The following is a 21,653-nucleotide window of genomic DNA, read 5'->3' on the forward strand; positions in this document are numbered from 1 at the left end:
CACCCTCCTGTGCGGCTACAAGTCGTGGGTCACCTACCGTCACCACCTACGACTCCTTGAGCATTTCCACCAGCGCTGCCTCCGCACCATCCTCAACATCCACTGGAGTGACTTCATCACCAACATCCACGTCCTCGAACAGGCGGAGGTCACCAACATCGAGGCCATGCTGTTGAAGACGCAGCTGTGCTGGGCAGGGCATGTCTCCAGGATGGAAGATCATCGCCTTCCCAAGATTGTGCTAAATGGCGAACTCTCCACTGGGCACCGAAGAAGAGGTACAAGGACTCTCTGAAGAAATCCCTTGGTGCCTGTCACATTGACCATTGCCAATGGTCTAATCTAGCCTCCGATTGTGAGGCCTGGTGACACACTATTCACCAGTCTGTCTCCTCCTTCGAGAACGCACACAGGGCTGGCATGGAGGATAAAAGGAGAAGGAGGAAGAACCGTGACACAGCAGCACCAAACCCAGAACAGAATTTCCCCTGCAGCTGCTGTGATCAGACCTGCCTGTCATGTATTGGCCTTGTCAGCCACCTGCGAGCCTGCAGCAGACATGGGCAGTCCCCTTCCTAAATCTTCATTCGCAAAGCCAAGCCATGATGATGATGATGACTCCAAGGGATATTTAGTGAAATTTTCTTCAACCATCTCCTGACTTGTGCTTTTCTATAACCTTTTCTCAGAGTTGCTTCGAATGTTCTTTTGTCTTCATGGTGTAGCTTTTGCCGGGACACTGACTCTCGAGCAGATGGACCACCTTCTTCTGCCTTTTAACGGTGGTTAGCAGTCCATCACCATCAGGTGCATTACCATCACCGACTGGGCTGGAGTGTGGTGGAGAGAGTTGGGAAAATAAAACCCTGACTACTACTTTAGCAAATGAAAACCAAATTACCCCCAAAAGCCCTATAGATTGTAAATGATGAAAGACAACATTTTGAATTAAATTAAAATTACTTCCATAACTTAGTGTTTAAATGAAAACTTCCAAGCTCTAAAGACAGCAGTGCAGCTTACATTTGCTTTCTTTCAACCTAATATGCTTCACATTGTGAAATAATAGGTTCAACTGTTTCATAATGATGACAAAATCTACAAAACCCAGAGTGATGTTTTCCAACAAGATAAAAGGAATAATTAAGCCCAATTCTAAGTCCAGTCAATATAATTCCTTCCCTTCTTGTTTTACCCCTTCTCCCGTCAATCCAACAGTCTTATGTATTCTGTAAAGGTGTCTCCCTTGTGCCTAGTTTCCCACAGGTCTCACCATAATTCCCTCATTCCTAGCCTCGCCAACCTAGCTTCTGATTTACTATATGGAAGGTCTATATCCACAGATGAACCTTTAACAGTTTTTTTTAGCCAAACAATTAACCCGCACATACCCCTCAACACTGCTGTGCAGGGACCCTTAATAAGAGGATATGCAAACCAATACTTTGACTATGAAATAAAGTTTCAATAGGTTCCAGCAGTAAATCTGACCTGCTTTAAGATTAATCAAAACTGAAAAAGAATCTGAACAGCTAACAAATTTGCAAGGACAAGTTTCCTCCACCCACTTTAAGCCCAAAATGATGGCGACCAATTCTGCTGTATATACTAATAGATGGTTAGTAAGACATTTCTTTATTGTGCTTGTAACTTGGGCACAAAAACAGCCATACCAACATTCCCAGTTAAATTATCTTTTGATCCATCAGTAAAAATGGTTAAAATATCACAGTAATTTTCCTTAACATACTGATGAACCAACAGACTCTCAGACATATCAGAATCCTTGGACTTCATTGAATCATGCAACCTAAAATCAGCTAAAGGAATTGGAAAAATCCAAGGTCGGCAGTTGGACCTTCCAGATACAAATGTTTTTTTTCTACAATTAATTGAAACACCTTGACTGCACACGGGTGATCTGCATTTAACTAATTATGTGACCTCTAAAACCAACTGGCTGCACCAGCGATGATTTGGTGTGTCATGTTAAAGGAGGTAAATACTTAATTTGTGTTTTATATTTGTAATTAGTTTTGGTCACTTTGTAGAGATCTGTTTTCACTTTGGCATGAACGAGCCTTTTTCTGTTGATCAGAGTCAAAAAAAAAAATCCAAATTAATGTGATTCAATGTTGTAAAACAGTAAGACATGAAAACTTCCGAGGGGGAGTGAATACTTTTTATAGGCACTGAATGTGCAGTATGTGCACAGTGTACGGGATTGCATTATTTTGTCCATTTCCGCTTTATAGTTTTGCCAAAATCAATGGATTTGTTTTGGGGCATATGTTATTGTCAGCTGGCCGGTGGCATTGTGGTATCCACACCGGACTTTGAGGGTTCAAATCCGGCCGGTTCCTTGCACACTTGCCATCAATGAGCAACGAGCTAGCAAATGGCTTCGTAAAAAAAAAACACAACAACAACAGACAAAATGCTAAAGGAATAGCAAGGTTGCTGCCTGATGCGCCTCCAGGCATGTTATTGTTACTTCCTTGCAGAAATGCTAAATCTAAATGCTAAGTTCCAGACATCGCCAGATTTCCTCTAGTTCCTGCTGAACATTAAAATGTAGAACACACACAAAACTCAGGAAGGAATCAGCAGGTCAGGCAGCATCTTTGAAAATGAATAAACAGTCGCCGTTTTGGGCTGAAAACCTGCATCAGAAAGGTGGAAGAAGTGAGAATAAAAAAAACTGGCAGGAAGGACAAGTTACAAGCTGTTAGGTGAAGCCAGGTGGGTGGGGGTGGAGGGATGAAGTAAGAAGCTGGGAAGTGATGTGGAAAAGGCAAAAGGCTGGAGAGGAAGGAATCTTGTAGGAGAGGAGAATAGACCATGAATGAAAGGGAAGAAGGAGGAGCACTGGGGGAGGTAATAGCAGGAGAGGAGATGTTAGAGGCCAGAGTGGGGAGTAGAAGAAGCAGGGGGGGGGGCGGGGAAGGATAACGAAAGGAGAAATTGAAGTTCATGCCATCAGGTTGGAGGCTACACAGACAGGATATAAGATGTTGCTCATCCACCCAGAGGGTGGCCTCATTGTCACAGAAGAGGAGGCCATGAACCAGCTGGGAATGGGGATAAGAATTTAATGGTTGACCGCCTGGAAATTCCGCTTTTTGCTGATGGAGCAGAGGTGCTCAACGAAGCGGTCTCCCAGTTTCTGTCAGTTCTCACCAATGTAGAGGAGGCCACATAGAGGGCAATGGATAGAGTAGGCAATTGCAAAAGTGTTGCCTCACCTGGAGGGACTGTTTGGGGCCTGATTTGGAGGTGAATGGGCAGGTGTTGTAACATTTTTCTATTGATCACTGTTCACCAGTGTCAAAAAAAGGCCAAATTAAATCCACTGTGATTCAGTGTTGTAAGTCAAGAAAACATAAAAACTTCTTTGTGGGGGGTGGGCAGGGGGCGGGTGAATACTTTCTGTAGGCACGGTAAATATGGCTCAATTATATACTGACCAAAAGAGTTTGAATAAAGCTTATGTTTGTGTCCCCTTGTTCGGCAACTTTGCTTGTGAAGGACCAAAGTGAAATACGAATGCAGTTTGACCTAGTTTCTAAAGGGCATAAATTCATAGCACGGAATTGGAAGTCTGATCCTGATACAGCACAACAGTGGTTGGTCTGGGAAACAAAACAGTTACACTGATGCAGGAAGGGGTTGCTGGCTTGACATTCTGTTGGAACAGTACAAGAAGAGCTTTATCCTGAATTTTCCTCACAATGAAAAGCTGAATTGGACCTCAAATGCTTCTGATTCTTGTTCAAAAAGGGTGGTTGGTATGTAGTGCTTTTATACGTCAAAATGATTAGCACGGCAAAGTGCAGCATTAACACTCGGTCAGTTACAGAGTTTCTAGTTATATTTATTTCCCTTGTTTCTGCAAGCCATTAAGTACCTTTTTGTTTAATACTAGAGAGCCATTAGGTGTTTGTATGAAAAGCATGTTTTCATTTAGTTATCTAAAATGGTCTACTTATTGAAATATTGAATACTGATGATATGTACTTACATTTTAATATTTGCATTTAAGGGTGCACCAACTGAGAAGTTCAGTTTTTCAACAAAAATGACATTGATTTTAGGGGTTCTGTTCCTTAAAAAAAAAATCTTTTCTTCTGCCGTGGATGTTATGCGGGATTGATTTAACACTTTTATGAGCAAACCACTTTGTTATTCTACAGGTTGAGAGTCTATCTCGTGTTGAGTCACCAAGGATACTGTCCCCTTACTCCGCAACTCTGAGCTTGTACCAAGTTATTTAGAATATACCCATTTTAATAGTTGGCTCTGTGGATTTGAGGTATTTTCAAAATTTATGTCCTGATTTTTATTTTTAAAATAGTTTTCCAGTTTTCCATTTCCTATTCTTACACCACTGTGGGGAAAAAGTCGCTTCAAGAATTGTAGCAACTCAGGAAGGCAACATTTCTTGGATCTAGCTTGTTTTTACTCCATAGTTTCCCTGGACAACCATGTATAATTTGTGAGTGATCTGCTGCCAGGAGTTCTATTGTGAGATGGTTGGCCCTGAATTTGTACCTTATTATGTTTTATCACTTTTTCATTACCTCTCCATGTAGAAGTTTGCTTAGCACTTTTTGTGGAAGTAAGATCGTTGCTAGATGGTTGACTATGTTTGTAAAAGTTTCATTGTGCCCTAGATTATAGTTTCAAATTAAATTAATTTGTGGCCTTCCACAGCTTTGGGAAACCAAATGAACACAAAGACAAGATACTTAATGAGTGATTTGATTTTTCTGGTCATTTGTCATTAATTCTACATAGATGCTTTTGTTTTATTGTCGCTCTGAACCATTATCAGCTAAATTGTTAAATTCAAAATAAAATATTGTATAACCTTATGGTTGTTAAGTTATTGTCCCTTTCCCTCCACAGATGCCACTTGACTTAACGAGTTCCTCCAGCAATTTGTTTTTTCTTAAATTTTGTCTGTCCAGTCCCTTGTGTCTCCAAGTGAAGCAAAAGCATATCCATGCATTTTAAATTAGAATGATGTGAACATTGGTGTTTTATGTCGAATGTATATTCTTCTCATTTTGGTGTGTCAAATTGCTTACTTTTGTGTTTTTGTCCTGGCATTGATTATCTTTACAGATTTTTAAGGTCTTGTACTCGTCATGTAACAGATTGTTCACACGGTTGGAGTAGTCTACTGACAAATAATTTGTAGTTAACTACTGCGAAGAGCTACCTCTGCATGTTATAATTTCTTTCCCTTAAGTAGATAGACAGCATTAATTACTATCCTGTGTTAAGAAATAATTCTTGGTGTCTTTGTGTTCTACAGATAAGATGACTGATGCAAGATGTATAACTGAGATTTAAGTTTGCAGAATATTGTATCGTCCTGCTGAAAGACATATCTTACTTGCTATGTCATTAAACCATTCAGTTATGACTTTACATTTATAGAATTTAATTTGAATTTTCACACACTGAACTGTTCATGCTTGTAGGTTGAAAATGTCCGTTTGCTGGATGGAGTCTTATTGAAGAAGGCATCAGTTGGTTCCCTGTATTTAACAGCAACACACTTAATTTTTGTGGAAAATGTGTCTGAATCACAGAAGGAAACCTGGGTAGGTTATGTTCAGTTATTTAATGTTTTCTGTATTATACTCATTTGGATATTTATCACCAGCTGGATGAAATTGTATTCACCTGCTTTCGTGTTGGTATATCCAGTCTTAGGTAGAGAATCAACGATATTGGCTTCTCGTTCCTTACTTTGTCCATTATCTTTGTCCCTTGAGGATCCATCATTGACTCCCTTCTAGTTTTGTTTAAACTATTAGCTTTATTTGTTACGTGTACATCAAACTGTTTTGTGTCAAATCAAATCAGCGAAGATTGTACGGGGCAGCGTGCAGTTGTTGCCATGTTTCCAGTGCCAACAAGCATGCCCACGATTCACTAACCCAACTGCCTGTTTTTGGAGTGTGTAGGAAACCAGAGCACCCAAAGGAAACCCACATGGGTGGGGGAAGGATGTACAATCTTCTCACAGACAGCAGTGGGAATCAAATCCCGATCTTACAGCAGGGGGAATTGAATCCAAATCTTACAGCTGATTGCTGTAAAGCATTGTGCTAACTTTGCGCGTTGTCTTTTGGTAACAGCAGTCTAAACACAACAAAATGTACACACTGAAAATGACTATACATTTTACAGTGTTAATATGGTATTTGATGCAAAACTGCTTTCATCGGTGGTTAGGGGAGCAGAGAAGGTTATTGGGGTCTCCCTACCTTCTGTCCAAGACCTCTTTCAGAGTCGATGCCTCCAGAAGACACGGTACATCATTAAAGACCCCTCACACCTTCTCCATGAACTGTTTGTTCTTCTGCCATCAGGCAAACGTTACAGGAGCATCAAAACTAAAACCACAAGGCTACTAAACAGCTTCCTCCCACAGGCAGTCAGACTGCTAAATAGCTGCTCTACCTGACTCTGCTTTGGACACTTTTAACTTGCACTGGACACTTATAACTTGATTTTAACTGACATGTGGCTGTTTGTTTTACTATTTATTGTTATGTTTATTATTTAGTGTTGCGTTTGTTATGTTATGATTGCACTGCTCCTGGGAAACGCTGTCTCATTCTGCCCTGCAGAGCTGATGTACGGTTAGAATGACAAAGTTTTTTGAATCTTTGAACAATGTTATTTAGCTAAGCCTTTGCCTTAGATTTGCCTTATCTGTTGTTAAGACTCTTTTCCATGCCCTTGTTATCATAAGACCTGAACTATTCAAATACAAACCTGGCCATCCTTCCTCATTTTACTCTTGGAAGCAGTATCTTCTGCATTTCAGCTGCCGGTGTGCTGGCATGCCAGTTCAATTCGCCCCTCGCCTTAAAGCTTAATGATTATTGATTCCTGGTTAATCGTTGCCTTGATTTAAAAATTATGCTTGCTTTCAAATCCTTCCATCGTTGACCTCTTTACTCTGTAATCTCTTGCATTCCTTTAGTTCTTCAAGGTAGCTGCATTTCTCAACTTTACTTCACTTGTATCGGAGCAGGCAAATCTCAGTTCACTCAAAATGATATTCTGCAGAAAGATGACTGTTTTACCTTGCACTGCTCATCATATAGAATCAGGTTTATTGTCACTGATACATGTCGTGGAATTTGTTGTATTACGGCAGCAGTATTGTGCAAGGACCTAAAATAAAGCATTACAAAGTGCAAAAAGGAAGGAATAATGAGGTGGTGTTCATCGGTTCATGGACTGTTCAGAAATTTGATGACAGAGGGGAGGAAGCTGTTCCTACCTTGTTGAGTGTGAGTCTTCAGGCTCCTGCACCTTCTCCCTGATAGTAATGAGAAGAGGCCATTTCCCAGATGGTGAAGATACTTAGTGATGGTGCTTTCTTTTGAGACACTGCCCCAATGCAATGCCCTTGATGGTAGGGAGTGTTGTGACTGTGATGGCATTGGCTGAATCTACAACCCACTGCAGCATCTTGCGATCACTAAAGACTCTTGCAAATTTCTAGAGATGTACATCTTTAGTGACATACCAAATTTACTACCCCTCCTCATGAAGTGTGTCTTTGTGATTGCATCAGAGTGTTGGGCTCGGACAGATCCTCTGAGAGTTTTGACACCAAGAATTTGAAGCTGCTCACCCTTTCCACTACTGGCCCCTCAGTGAGGACTGGATGGGGGAGCCTTGACATACATTCTGTCCACGTATGTAAACTTTCACAAGATTTTCTTCAAAAGATGATTCACAAAAATAAAAGCAGAGAATAACCTTGTGATATGGGTTGATAATTTCTTCAGAGGTCATTCTTTCATTATGTGCTGTGTCATATGACATGGGTGATTATGGTCTTCCATCTGTCTTTAATCTGAGAAGTTCTGATAAGCTCTTCAAGCTTTTGCCTGTCCATCCCTTGATGTAACTCATGAATGTCATGCGCTGTCAACCACGACTTATTCTTCCATCAGATTTTCCCATCACTGCCAGGCGTTTGTGCTTCTCTTTTCTCAGTACATGTTCCAGAAATTCAAGCTGCCATTTCCTGATTGATGATATCAGCTCTCTTATTCAGGTTTTTCATTTGTTAGTCTGTCCCTGATATTTTCATCATTCTTCTCAGAAACCACATGGCTGTAACTTTGAGTCCTCCCTCACTTTGCTTTGATTTTGTCCAAAATCCCCTTCCATATGTTCAGGTGGAATGCATGTAGGACTGCAACATTCTAACTTTGGTATCCATAGAAATTATGTTATTCTTTAGTACTTTGCTCAAACGCTTGAACGTGCATTTAGTAATCCCAGTCCTCCTAATTTCAATATCAACCCTACCATCAGATATTATCATGCTCCCTAAGTAATTGAACTTCTATGTTTGTTTAATTGTTTTGTTGCCCACTTTCAGTTCATATTTCTTTCTTCTTTGTGTTAACTGTATATTTGGCCGCCTTGCAGTTGATGGTCAATCCTCTCTGCACTTTGGCACTTTATCCAGTATTTTCTGGAGCTTCTCTTTTGAAGTAGCTCTCAGCACAGTGTCGTCTGTGCATTGTAGGTTGTTCAAATTGCATCCACCAATCACTATGCCTGGAATGCTGCTAATTTCTCTTTGAACCTTTCGCTATAAAGGTTGAATAGGTCGTGAGAGACAACAACACTCTGACTCCACCCCCCCCCCAATGGACAAAATTTCTTGGCTCATTTTCATATAAGTTGCTGGTGAACGCAGCAGGCCAGGCAGCATCTCTAGGAAGAGGTACAGTCGACGTTTCGGGCCGAGACCCTTCGTCAGGACTAACTGAAAGGAGAGATAGTAAGAGATTTGAGAGGGGGAGGGGGGAGATCCGAAATGATAGGAGAAGATAGGAGGGGGAGGCATGGAGCCAAGAGCTGGACAGTTGATTGGCAAAAGGGATATGAGAGGATCATGGGACAGGAGGTCTGGGGAGAAAGACAAGGGGGGGAAGCCCAAAAGATGGGCAAGGGGTTTAGTGAGAGGGACAGAGGGAGAAAAAGGAGAGAGAGAAAAAAAGAATGTGTGTGTATATAAATAAATAAATAACAGATGGGGTACGAGGGGGAGGTGGGGCATTAGTGGAAGTTTGAGAAGTCAATGTTCATGCCATCAGGTTGGAGGCTACCCAGATGGAATATAAGGTGTTGTTCCTCCAACCTGAGTGTGGCTTCATCTTTACAGTAGGGGAGGCTGTGGATAGACATATCAGAATGGGAATGGGATGTGGAATTAAAATGTGTTGCCACTGGGAGATCCTGCTTTCTCTGGCAGACAGAGCGTAGGTGTTCAGCGAAACCATCTCCCAGTCTGCGTCGGGTCTTGCCAGTATATAGAAGGCCGCATCGGGAGCACCAGACGCAGTATATCACCCCAGCCGACTCACAGGTGAAGTGTCGCCTCACCTGGAAGGACTGTCTGGGGCCCTGTATGGTGGTAAGGGAGGAAGTGTAAGGGCATGTGTAGCACTTGTTCCGCTTACAAGGATAAGTGCCAGGAGGGAGATTGGTTGGGAGGGATGGGGTGGATGAATGGACAAGGGAGTTGCGTAGGGAGCGATCCCTATGGAAAGCAGAGAGAGGGGGGAGGGAAAGATGTGCTTAGTGGTGGGATCCCGTTGAAGGTGGCGGAAGTTACAGCGAATTGTATGTTGGACCCGGAGGCTTTCTGATCTCCCCCTCCCCCTCCCACTTTCAAATCTTACTAGCTCGTTAGTCTTTACGAAGGGTCTCAGCCCGAAATGTCGACTGTACCTCTTCCTATAGATGCTACCTGGCCTGCTGCGTTCACCTGCAACTTTTATGAGTGTTGCTTGAAATTCCAGCACCTGTAGCTTTCCTCGTGTTTGCGTTTTTCAACTCTTATTCCTGCTCTTTGTTCCCAAGACAAATTTCTGATGATTCTGTTATCTTTCCCATCAATGTCCAAGTGCTGAAGGAATTTTTATAAACTCTGTGTCTCACTTTATCAAATGCGCTGGTGTAATTGATGCAACTGTTCAGAGGTAGATGACTCAAATTATTCAGGGTTATAGAGGACGGAAACAGGCAGCTTAACTGGTTCATGACAAACAAGATGCTCCATCCTAGCTAATTCCATTTGCCAGCGTTCTTTTATTGATGAGGATATTGATGTGCAACAGTCTGTTCTTTGGATTTCACTACATGTATGATGGAACCAAGAATAATTTAAGTTTTTGCATTGCACCAAGTTGGACGGAATAGTCACTCAGTAATAAAAGTACGTGAAAATGTAACTTTATTTTTGTCATGGCAAACTCAAGCTGTACTTAGCTCTTATGTGTTCCTTTTTGAATTTTCCACCAGGTACTTCATAGTCAAATATGTGCTGTGGAAAAGCAAGCAACAACGGCAACTGGGTGTCCACTCCTTATTCACTGCAAGAATTTCCAGGTCATCCAGTTTATCATTTCACAAGAAAGAGACTGCCATGATATTTACATTTCATTAATTCGTTTATCACGTCCAGGTAATTTTTCTACTTGATTAGTATATTTTGAGTAGGACCAGTGATAACGAAAACAAAGCTTTCTTGCATTTAATCAAGACCTGAATTTAGATAGTGAATGAACTTATTCTGGAGAACTTAAAACCCTAGAAAAACATCTGTGAAGGAAATAAAACTTTAACCTGGAATGTTCTGCATACTTGTAAGTAGAGATGTAATTAAGGTGAAAATCTAATGCACAGTTTACAAAAAAAACACAGGATAGTAGTTAAGCTTTACAGTACACTTTGATCTTTTAATCGGATCATGGATCATATTACTGTGCTCATAAATTGATCTTAACCTCAATGTACATAATGGTTCTCTTTAAATTGAAAGTGAACCGGTGTGAAACAATGTTTTTTTTTCAGGAGTAATATTTGAATATTTTTAATAGAATCTATTTTCACCGAAAGGTTTTTGGATGCCTTTGAATGCATGAGTAAATACTGTATTTAAAAACTGAAGAGCTTCCCATTAGAGGTTTTGAATAATGTAAAGAGATAATGATTAAATGAGTTTTAATTTTGGCTTTAATATCTGATGAAGAAATATCTGGTATGTTTTCAGCACTCTTGTCTCCTGTTTGTTCTTTTCACTTGTGTTTTGTTTTCCATTTTACCAATTTGAGCATTATTTGGTGGTGTTATCAAGGATATGGGACTGAGCATAGTTTGGGATATATTCACAAAAATTATCTCGGACTTTACTGAGTGAAAATTACAGGTGAATGTATAAAGTTATAATGATCTGATTTGGCAGAGGGGTAAATTATATAGTGCTCATTCCACAGCTATCAGCTGCTTTATTGGTTTCTTATGAAATTCCAGTGTTCGAATTGTATGCTTTCTTTTTGCATCTCCCCCACTGATGATCGGTCACTAGGACTACAGTAGCTGGGGCTGGGAGGATGACATCATTTTCCAGGAATCCCACCACAGCTGCAGATTTCAGCAGAAGGATGCGTGCTCGAAGTGGAATACTTTGAAATCTTGCAGAAATGGATAGATTCCTTGGTCTTTCTGATCCAGGGTTGACAAGCATTTGAAAATTGGAAAATGTGAGTTAATTTGGGTTAAAAAGAGTCAGGACCTTTCTCTCAAATGGTGTAGCCAAGAGAGACTTTTTCCAGAATTCCAATGTAAATACATAGGGGGTGCCTAATCTCAAACAATAACGAGGTGGCCTACAGGGACGAAGTTATCTTTCTGACACAGTGGTGTCAAGAAAACAACCTCTCCCTCAGTGGTACAAAAACAAAGGAGCTGGTTGTGGATTACAGAAGGAATGGAGACAGGCTAACCCCTATTGACATCGATCGATCTGGGGTTGAGAAGGTGGACAGCTTTAAGTTCCTTGGCATCCTCACCACCGAGGACCTCATGTGGCCTGTACACACCAGCTGTGTGGTGAAAAAGGCATAACAGCGCCTCCTTCATCTCAGAAGGTTGAGGAAGTTTGGTATGGTCTCCCAAATCCTAAGAACTTTCTAAAGGGCACAATTGAGAGCATCCTGACTGGCTGCATCACTGCCTGGTATGGGAACTGTACCTCCCTTAATTGCAGGATTCTGCAGAGGGTGGTGCGGACAACCCAGCGCATCTGTAGTTATGAACTTCCCATGATTCCAGACATTTACAAAGACAGGTGTGAAAAAAGGGCCCAAAGGATCATTGGGGACCCAAGTCACTTCAACCACAAACTGTTCCAGCTACTACCATCCAGGAAACGGTACTGCAGCCTAAAAGCCAGGACCAACAGGCTCCAGGACAGCTTCTTCCATCAGGCCATCAGACTGATTAATTCATGCTGCCACAACTGTATTTCTATGTTATATTGACTGTCCTGTTGTTCGTGCTATTTATTACAAATTACTATAAATTGCATATTGTGCATTCAGATGGAGACGTAACAAAGATTTTTACTCCTTATGTATGTGAAGGATGTAGGAAATAAAGTCAATTCAATTAATGGTCCACTAAAAATGTTAAGATCCATTTTCGTCTTTGTGATCTCCCATGTACATCCAGATTTAGCATTTTTATTTCTGGAATATACAGCTTATTGATATATAACCTTTAACTGATCAATCTGCATTGAAGTAATGGGTTATTGCTTTAACCATTGTGAGATACTCCTGTGTGTTCCAGAAGCATTTTGTGCTTGCTTTAAATTGTTGTCACATGCTTTGGGAGCAAGTGGTGTTTTGCATTGCAAGGAACAATCCAAAGGTAATTCCACGAAAAAGCTAACGATGCAGTTGAAACCTTTGTTATTATTGTCCCAGAATGTGACCTTTATTTTTATCTCAATAGATAAATTGGCTGTTACACAACAATTCCAATGTCTAAAATATTGGATATCTTCACATCCCCATCCCACGAATTCAGTATTTGTAACTCATTTGATTATATTGCAATCCTCCTTGCACTAAATTTAGTATCAAAGGGTTTATTTATATAATAATAGGAAAAACTGCACTGTTACTGGAGGAGCAGTGAATATAGAACAAAATTCACGGTAAATGTGAAGTATTGCTACATGTTTACTTATCAGTTGTTTTGATTATATGTCTGTGTAATTGTTATCTAAATGTGCTCTCAAAAACAGAAGTCATTTTCTGCAATGGTTTATCACAGTTCTTAATCTATATTCTGACTGATATCGAAGATTCTTGTTTTTCTTTTAACATTTTTGCTGTAGTAAGTTAATTTAATGCTATACAGCACAGTATATTGTATCATTTTTGCCCAGAGGATTTTTTATTTTAAAGACAAAATTGCTTTAAACTGAAAGTATTTCTTGTGATGTATCATGAAGTCTCATAACAAAAGCATTGAATGTGGCTTATTGGTTCTGCATATTTTTCATTGTGGTTTATATAACTGAATCACAAAATTCCTTTGGAAGCCTTTACATTTTTGTTTTGAACAGCTGTCGATATTTGTGAAAGAATAGATTACAGGAATTTAGGTGGGAAAATGGGATTAATGTTATCACTTTGAGAGTCAGTGTTGAATTGATGGGCTGAAGGGTTGTCTTCTACATTGTAAGAAAATAAATCCAGAAATATAAATCAGAGTTTGATAGATTATCCCTGTAAATTTATGTTTTTATAAATACAATTTGTCTTAAATATGATGATCTTTTGAGTAAGGGAAGAAATATTGTCTACTTGTTCACCATTTGTTGCAATTATGTTTGGGTGTGCTTACATTTTTAGTTACAGTCTTGATTTATTAATGCTTGTGATTGAATTGGAAAAGTACAAGTGAAGGAGTCCAGATAAGTTTTTAAAAAATAATTTTCTTTTATTTTGCACAATTTTCAGTGAAGTATGAAGAACTATATTGCTTCTCATTTAATCCAAAGCAAGAAAAAGATGAGAGAGCAAGAGGGTGGAAACTGACAGATCTCAAAGCTGAATATAATCGCATGGGACTTCCTAATAACTTATGGCAAGTTTCTCATGTTAACAGAGATTATGAGGTAAGTTACCAATTGAATAGTTATGTGCCTGAATTTATAAGGAAATTTGTTGATTCTTCACAAGTTGGATCTGATAAACATTTTAATAACTGCATTGGTCCTGTTAGCAGGTTTAATTACATTTTAATTACAGCATTGGTCCTGTTAGCAGGTTTAGTAGAAGATCAATAATTTCATTTCCATGAAAACAGGAATTTCCTGGAGATGATAGAGATGAAGGGATCAATTGAACTCCTTGCTGAGAAATCCAGTCTACTCAAAGGATCTACTCTGATTTCAATATTGCTAGAAAGCGGGCACTGTCTCATTTCCAGTCATATCACACGAGGAAGTTTGCCAGAGGTGAAGAACCAATTTCTGGGGCTTCCAGTATGGCATTGAACCTGGAATTTGATATCAAGTGAACTAGTAATAGGTTAGAATTTTTGGAGAAGAGGACAAAAATGTTCCTACCTCACAAAAACCTTCCATGAAACAACCCAGACAAAAGTGTACCTTCTTGGGGAGATCCATGAAACAAGCCACACAAAAGTGTACCTTTCTGGGGAGATTATCGTTTACCAACTGGCTGTTTAGTGCTTTCACCAGTGGTTCTAAAATTCTTGTTCATTGGTATTTGAACTTCTGTAAATGAATTTGAATTGGTGGCCTGGTAGGAGTTTTTTTTAAGGTAAAGTTCCTTGGGGAGTAAAAATGGAGGGATTGGGTGAGAAATGATAACTGCAGTTTTTAGCCCTATTCTCAGTGGACTGAGGCAGCTAATACTGCGCAACAGAAGAATCACTATTTCATGTTGAAAGAAATATTTCTGCCTGAAGAATAATGGTAATGATTCTGTCAGTGGTACTGGGAATACACGTTCAATGTTTTATGGTTATAAATATTTTAAAAAAAATAAATAAATTGCCAACAATTGATTCCAGAACATTGTATAAATTGCTTCTAAGATTCAAGTGCAGGAAGTATTTCCATATTCTGAATATGAACTGTACTATACTTTACTATACTGTACTATAATCTGAGGGTTTTGCATTTTATATAGTGATATGATTTCAATGTTAATGCAACTTATTTATTGGATTTTGCTTAAATTTAAAAAATAATATTGAGGACAGCTGGTAGTTAATCTTCAGTCTTTTTAAATTCTCATACGTTTGTATAGAGGTCGTAATATATCTAGCATCTACTTTATTTCTGGTCATTGTGAAACTGTTTTCTCATAACAGGTTTGTGATACATATCCTGCTGAATTGTATGTGCCAAAATCGGCCTCTACACCAGTCATAGTTGGCAGCTCTAAATTCAGGAGTAGAGGGCGCTTGCCTGTTCTCTGTTACTTCTGCCAGGATAACAATGTATGTATAGTTTCTTAATGTCTAAAAAAAATGTCCAAATAATAAATTGTTCTCACCATTAGAAAGCATTTCTGAATTGTGCTGTAAAACATGAGTGTAGTTTTAAAGTAATACTTTTGGGGTTCATGGGCGTTGATAAGATTCAGTGCAGGCTGCTAAAGTGATTGCTGAACATAAACATTTAGGGCTTCAAAAATGAAAGCTAATACTTTAGTTATGAATATTATAAATTAATGCAGAGTGCAGAAGCAAAGAGCCTTTTAAGGCTTTCAAGGTAATGTTAAGGCCACAGTGAAAACTTTGGGTATCTCATTACAGAAAGGAGATTAAAGACGCATAAGCGATATAGTTAAGATCAAATTGATAGGCACGAAACTTCAGTTTCTATATTGATTTATAGCATAGAAGGAGGCTATTCAGTGCAGATGCAAGGAGCTACTGAGCATTACTTAAAGGATGGAAAGCTGTAGGTATAGAATATTGAATTTTGTAGATTTAATAATTAAAATTATTTCCCAAATTGGGAAGATAGGGAATAGGATTTATCACCTTAGTTATTGTTATGCATGAGATACCGGAGACAATAGGAGAAATGTCTTCATTTTGCGATTTAACAGTAAATCAGAGACACGGAGGGACAGAGCGTGGAAACAGGCCTTCAGCCATTAATGAGGTGGACCCAACAAAAGACTTGCAGTGGTCACTGCTGTGGTATTTGTTTTCTGAGAAGGAATATTATTTATTCATTTATTGTGTGCTAAGTATGTACTGGGATAGAACAGGAGAGTAGAATTAAATTGGCCAGTCCAGATGAGATGTATAGAAAAAGAAATTTGTGTAGAAACTTGGGAGAAGATGAAGGATCTTGAATTTTATGAAATACTTTCTTTAAGCTCCTGCTCTTTTCTTTGTCTAGGCTGCTATTTGTAGAAGCAGCCAGCCTTTATCAGGTTTTAGTGCTCGGTGCCTTGAGGATGAACAGATGCTTCAGGCCATCAGAAAATCAAACCCAGGGAGTGATTTCTTGTATGTTGTTGATACCCGGCCAAAGGTAAGCGGCTATTACATTAGTAGCAAACTCAGATAAACTGTTCAGTGTAATATTTTCCTGTTATTATTTTTCTGGTTAGTGGAGTAAGGAGGTTGCGTACCGCAGAAGACTTAAATGTGATCCTTGGCCCTTGTGAAGTTCTGACTGAAAATGAATTGATGATTGCAGCCAGCATTGAGTTTTCTAAGTGAAGGAAAAAAGGTCAAATGGCTGGCGGGGGCGGGGTTGGGGAGGAGTGTGGAGACGTGGATCATTGTTACATGCTCCTTTCCACAATTGTCTAAGAAAATATGGTTCAGATTCACTATGGATGGTGCAATTAATTACCAAGTCTGTGGAAAACTAGGAGAGACCATTTAATAGACAATAGACAATAGGTGCAGGAGTAGGCCATTCGGCCCTTCGAGCCAGCACCACTGTGATCATGGCTGATCATCCACTATCAGTATCCAGTTCCTGCCTCATCCCCATAACCTTTGATTCCACTATCTTTAAGGGTTCTATCCATCTCCTTATTGAAAGCATCCAGAGACTTGGCCTCCACAGCCTTCTGGGGCAGAGCACTCCATATATCCACCACTCTCTGGGTGAAAAAGTTTTTCCTCAATTCCGTTCTAAATGGCCTACCCCTAATTCTTAAACTGTGGCCTCTGGTTCTGGACTCCCCCATCAGCGGGAACATGCTTCCTGTCTGCAGCGTGTCCAATCCCTTAATAATCTTATATGTTTCAATAAGATCCCCTCTCAGCCTTCTAAATTCCAGAGTATACAAGCCCAGTCGCTCCAATCTTTCGACATATGACAGTCCCGCCATCCCAGGAATTAACCTTGTGAACCTACGCTGCACTCCCTCAATAGCAAGAATATCCTTCCTCAAATTTGGAGACCAAAACTGCACACAGTACTGCAGGTGTGGTCTCACCAGGGCCCTGTACAGCTGCAGAAGGACCTCTTTGTTCTTATACTCAATTCCCCTTGTTATGAAGGCCAGCATGCCATTAGCTTTCTTCACTGCCTGCTATACTTGCATGCTTGCTTTCAGTGACTGATGTACAAGAACACCTAGATCTCATTTTACTTCCCCTTTTCCTAACTTGACTCCATTTAGATAATAATCTGCCTTCCTGTTCTTACCACCAAAGTGGATAACCTCGCATTTATCCACATTAAACTGCATCTGCCCACTCACCCAGCCTGTCCAAGTCACCCTGCATTCTCATAACATCCTCCTCACATTTCAAACTGCCACCCAGCTTTGTGTCATCTGCAAATTTGCTAATGTTACTTTTAATTCCCTCATCTAAATCATAAATATATATTGTAAACAGCTGCGGTCCCAGCACTGAAGCCTGCGGTACCCACTGGTCACAGCCTGCCATTCTGAAAGGGACCCATTAATCGCTACTCTTTGTTTTCTGTCAGCCAGCCAATTTTCAATCCATGTCAGTACTCTGCCCCCAATACCATGTGCCCTAATTTTGCCCACTAATCTTCTATGTGGGACTTTATCAAAGGCTTTCTGAAAGTCCAGGTACACTACATCCACTGGCTCTCCCTTGTCCATTTTCATAGTTACATCCTCAAAAAATTCCAGAAGATTAGTCAAGCACGATTTCCCCTTCGTAAATCCATGCTGACTCGGACCAATCCTGTTACTGCTATCCAGGTGTGTCGTAATTTCATCTTTTATAATTGACTCCAGCATCTTTCCCACCACCAACGTCAAGCTAACCAGTCTATAGTTCCCTGTTTTCTCTCTTCCTCCCTTCTTGAAGAGAGGGACAACATTAGCCACCCTCCAATCCACAGGAAATTATACTAAAATGATATTGCACATCTTTAGAATGAGTTAAGATATACCCTCAGTGGCCACTTTATTAGGCCGACCTGTACAGCTTCTTGTTAATGCAAATATCTAAGCCAATCATGTGGCAGCAGCTCAATGCATAAAAGCACACAGATGTGGTCAGGAGGTTCAGTTATTATTCAAGCCAAGCATCAGAATGAGGAAGAAATGTGATCTGAATGACTTTGACTGTGGAATGATTGTTGGTGCCAGACAGGGTGGTTTGAGTATCTCATAAACTGCCCATCTCCTGGGAGTTTAGAAACATAGAGAACCTATAGCATAATATAGGCCCTTTGGCCCACAATGCTGTGCCGAACATGTACTTACTTTAGAAAATACTTAGGGTTACCCATAGCCCTCTATTTTTCTAAGCTCCATGTACCTATCCAGGAGTCTCTTAAAAGACTCTACCATTATCGTCGGCAGCCCATTCCACGCACTCAACACTCTCTGTGTAAAATAAAACTGACCCCTGACATCTCCTTTGTACCTTCTTCCAAGCACCTTAAAAATGTGCCCTCTCGTGTTAGCTATTTCAGTCCTGGGGAAAAGCCTCTGACTATCCACACGATCAATGCCTCTCATCATCTTATACACCTCTATCAGGTCACCTCTCATCCTCTGTTGCCCCAGGGAGAAAAGGCCAAGTTCACTCAACCTATTCTCATAAGGCATGCTCCCCAATCCAGGCAATATCCTTGTAAATCTCCTCTGCACCCTTTCTATAGTTTCCACATCCTTCCTGTAGTGAGGTGAACAGAACTGAGCCTAGTACTCCAAGTGGGGTCTGACCAGGGTCCTATATAGTTGTTAACGTTACCTCTTGGCTCATGGACTCAATCCCATGGTTGATGAAGGCCAATACATTGTATGCTTTCTTAACCACAGAGTCAACCTGCACAGCAGGTTGACTTGGACCCAAAGATCCCTCTGATTCTCCACACTGCAAAGAGTCTTTAATACTATACTCTGCCATCATATTTGACCTACCAAAATGAACCACCTCGCACTTACCTAGGTTGAACTCCATCTGCCATTTCTCAGCCTAGTTTTGCATTCTGTTATGTCCCACTGTAAATTCTGGCAGCTCTCCACACTATCCACAACACCCCCAACCTTTGTGTCATTTTGATACACAACATTCTCCAGAATTTACTGAGATTAGTACAAAAAAGCAAAAAAAAAAAATCCAATGAGTGGCAGTTCTGTGAGTGAAAACTGAGTGTAAATGAGAAAAGTCACAGAATGGCCAGATTGGTTCAAACTGACGGGATGATGACAGTAACTCATATAACCACACGTTCCATCGCGGGAGAGAGAGGTCGCTCCTGCAACATTGGGAGTGGAGACCAGCAACTTGCTGTTCTGATGTTACAGTCCTCCATGTCGCTTCTCCAAGGCCCCTGTCTTGAGGGCTGACAGGCTCTCACTCACTATCAAAAGAGACAGAGCGAGGGATCACTCAAGTACAGGGGCCGCCTTCTGACAGCGGCATGGAACGCCTCCTGTCCCGATGTTTCAGTCGGTAAAATTGATGAGGAAGGTCATCCGCGGGGCTGCTTCCTGAAGGCACATGTCTTCCCGGCCGTTGCTGAAAATAGCAAAGTGCTAGGCCACCCAGACTGTGTGAAAATCCACCGCTTGCAAAGAAATGTCATTTGATATGTAGATCACAGGCTTAGACAGAAACCCAGCCTCCTTGAAAAGAAAGAAAAGACATAAGAGAAGAAAAATAAACTGTTTTGTGGACAAACTGGAAGAAGTCGCCTGGGTCTGCAAAAACTGTGGGTGCCATCTTTCCTAGCTCCTCCTGCTCTGTGGATTTGTGGACATCTCCAATGTATCATGCCTCCTTGGAGCTATAATTATTCCTTTAACCAATATAGTTATACACGCAGCTTTTAAAATCACCTTCCATAACCTAGAATATTCAGTTGCTATTCCTCCATCCTTTATAATATGCCGTTTAATAGATTTCAGTGTTGTGCTCTCATTTGCCTCTTTGTGTCCTCAGTAATGAAGTTTCAAGACTTCATTAAAGGTGTCAAAATTAAGCACTAACAAACATTCCCCAGCCTTCATTTTCTCTCTGTCTTGTGGATTAATTGACTAATGAGCACCTTCATTTAATGTTGCTTTTCTCCCTGCTGAAGCAGCTGACAGATTTCCAACCTCCTGAGTTAATTTAAACCTTCCACGTGTCAATCGTCGTCAATTAAGAACATGCTAGATCGAGTTTTTTTGTTTCAAAACTAAGATTGCTTTGGTTCTGCTAAATTGTTTCAGTATATGCACATGGAAGATATATATTTTCAAGCTGCTTTTGAGCAATCTGAAAGTTTAAAATTAGGCAGCAGGGCTCTAAGTATTATTATTTAATTAATCTGCATGTGAATGGAAAACCATGGCCCATATTCACTGATAACTAAATTGTAATTTGGAATTTATTAGCCAGTACAACAGCTCACATCCAAGTTCAACTTCTGTCTGAAACTTACCCCTACCTTCACATGGGAAATCTGCCATAGCTTTCTAAACCTGATATAAAGTTGAGGAAATTTATTCAGCTGGTTGGCTGTTGCCACACTGGATACTTGGATTGAATCCATATTCCCATATGTGATCTACTGATAGTGAATTATTTATGCCAATGTAAGTGTGTCAGCTGAAATAATTTGTGACTAACTGCATCTTAGTGCATTGTTGCAACTAAACAACCTGCATTCATGTGGCTTGTTTGACATTCCGGTGTTTTAACTAAGCACTTCACAGCCAACAAAATACACTTGAAAGTGGTTACTGTTTTTATGTAGGAAATTAAAATGATTGAAGTTCTTGCAAAGCATGAAGAAATGAATGATCTGACAGTGCTGTGAAGATACTAGTAGGATCCTTCATGTCCATGTGAGAAGGTGACTGTACACTAAGTTTGGTTTATATCTGAAATACAACACCTTTGACATGGTGGCCACTATTTTTCTATTAATGTATTATTTTTGAGCTTGGAATAGGGCTTGAACTAACAATTTTGTGACCTAAGAGCTGCTATGAATGAACCAATGCTGACACGTGAACAGTTCAGAGTAATGCACAATGTGATAAGTAGTTCAGACAGCAATGGCAATAGAGATATTTTTGTTGTTAGTTGAAGCAGAAAGGTAAGAGTTGCTTTGGGATTAACTGTGTGCTTATTTGCACCAGATAAATTTTGAGTAAATATTTTTATGCATTCCTTTGGAATTTTTCAAATGCTGTTGTTATTAAATAATTCATACATGTTCCTGACTGCAGTTTCAGATAATTCTTTGTCTTGCCCAACAGAGAGACATTAATTTCAGGCAGGTTCAAGCAAGAGTCCAAATACAAGAC

At 40.1% G+C, this 21,653-nt stretch overlaps 1 protein-coding gene across 3 annotated transcripts in view; it reads left to right on the top strand.

The window, feature by feature from the left end:
• Window positions 1-211: 211 nt before the first annotated feature.
• mtmr7b (myotubularin related protein 7b) overlaps window positions 212-21,653 on the top strand; it is an 80,606-nt gene continuing 59,164 nt past the window's right edge. Inside the window, exons 1-6 of one of the 3 annotated variants that reach the window (XM_072251812.1) lie at window positions 212-238; window positions 5,490-5,612; window positions 10,360-10,522; window positions 13,872-14,029; window positions 15,256-15,384; window positions 16,301-16,435. In XM_072251812.1, coding sequence (XP_072107913.1) covers window positions 212-238; window positions 5,490-5,612; window positions 10,360-10,522; window positions 13,872-14,029; window positions 15,256-15,384; window positions 16,301-16,435 — 735 coding nt within the window. Of the gene's footprint in view, window positions 239-5,489; window positions 5,613-10,359; window positions 10,523-13,871; window positions 14,030-15,255; window positions 15,385-16,300; window positions 16,436-21,653 lie in introns of those variants that run through there. The other 2 variants (XM_072251814.1, XM_072251813.1) reach the window with 2 other exon arrangements.

This window comes from Mobula birostris, chromosome 3 (assembly GCF_030028105.1).
Source record: "Mobula birostris isolate sMobBir1 chromosome 3, sMobBir1.hap1, whole genome shotgun sequence".
Classification (NCBI taxonomy): Eukaryota; Metazoa; Chordata; class Chondrichthyes; order Myliobatiformes; family Myliobatidae; genus Mobula; species Mobula birostris.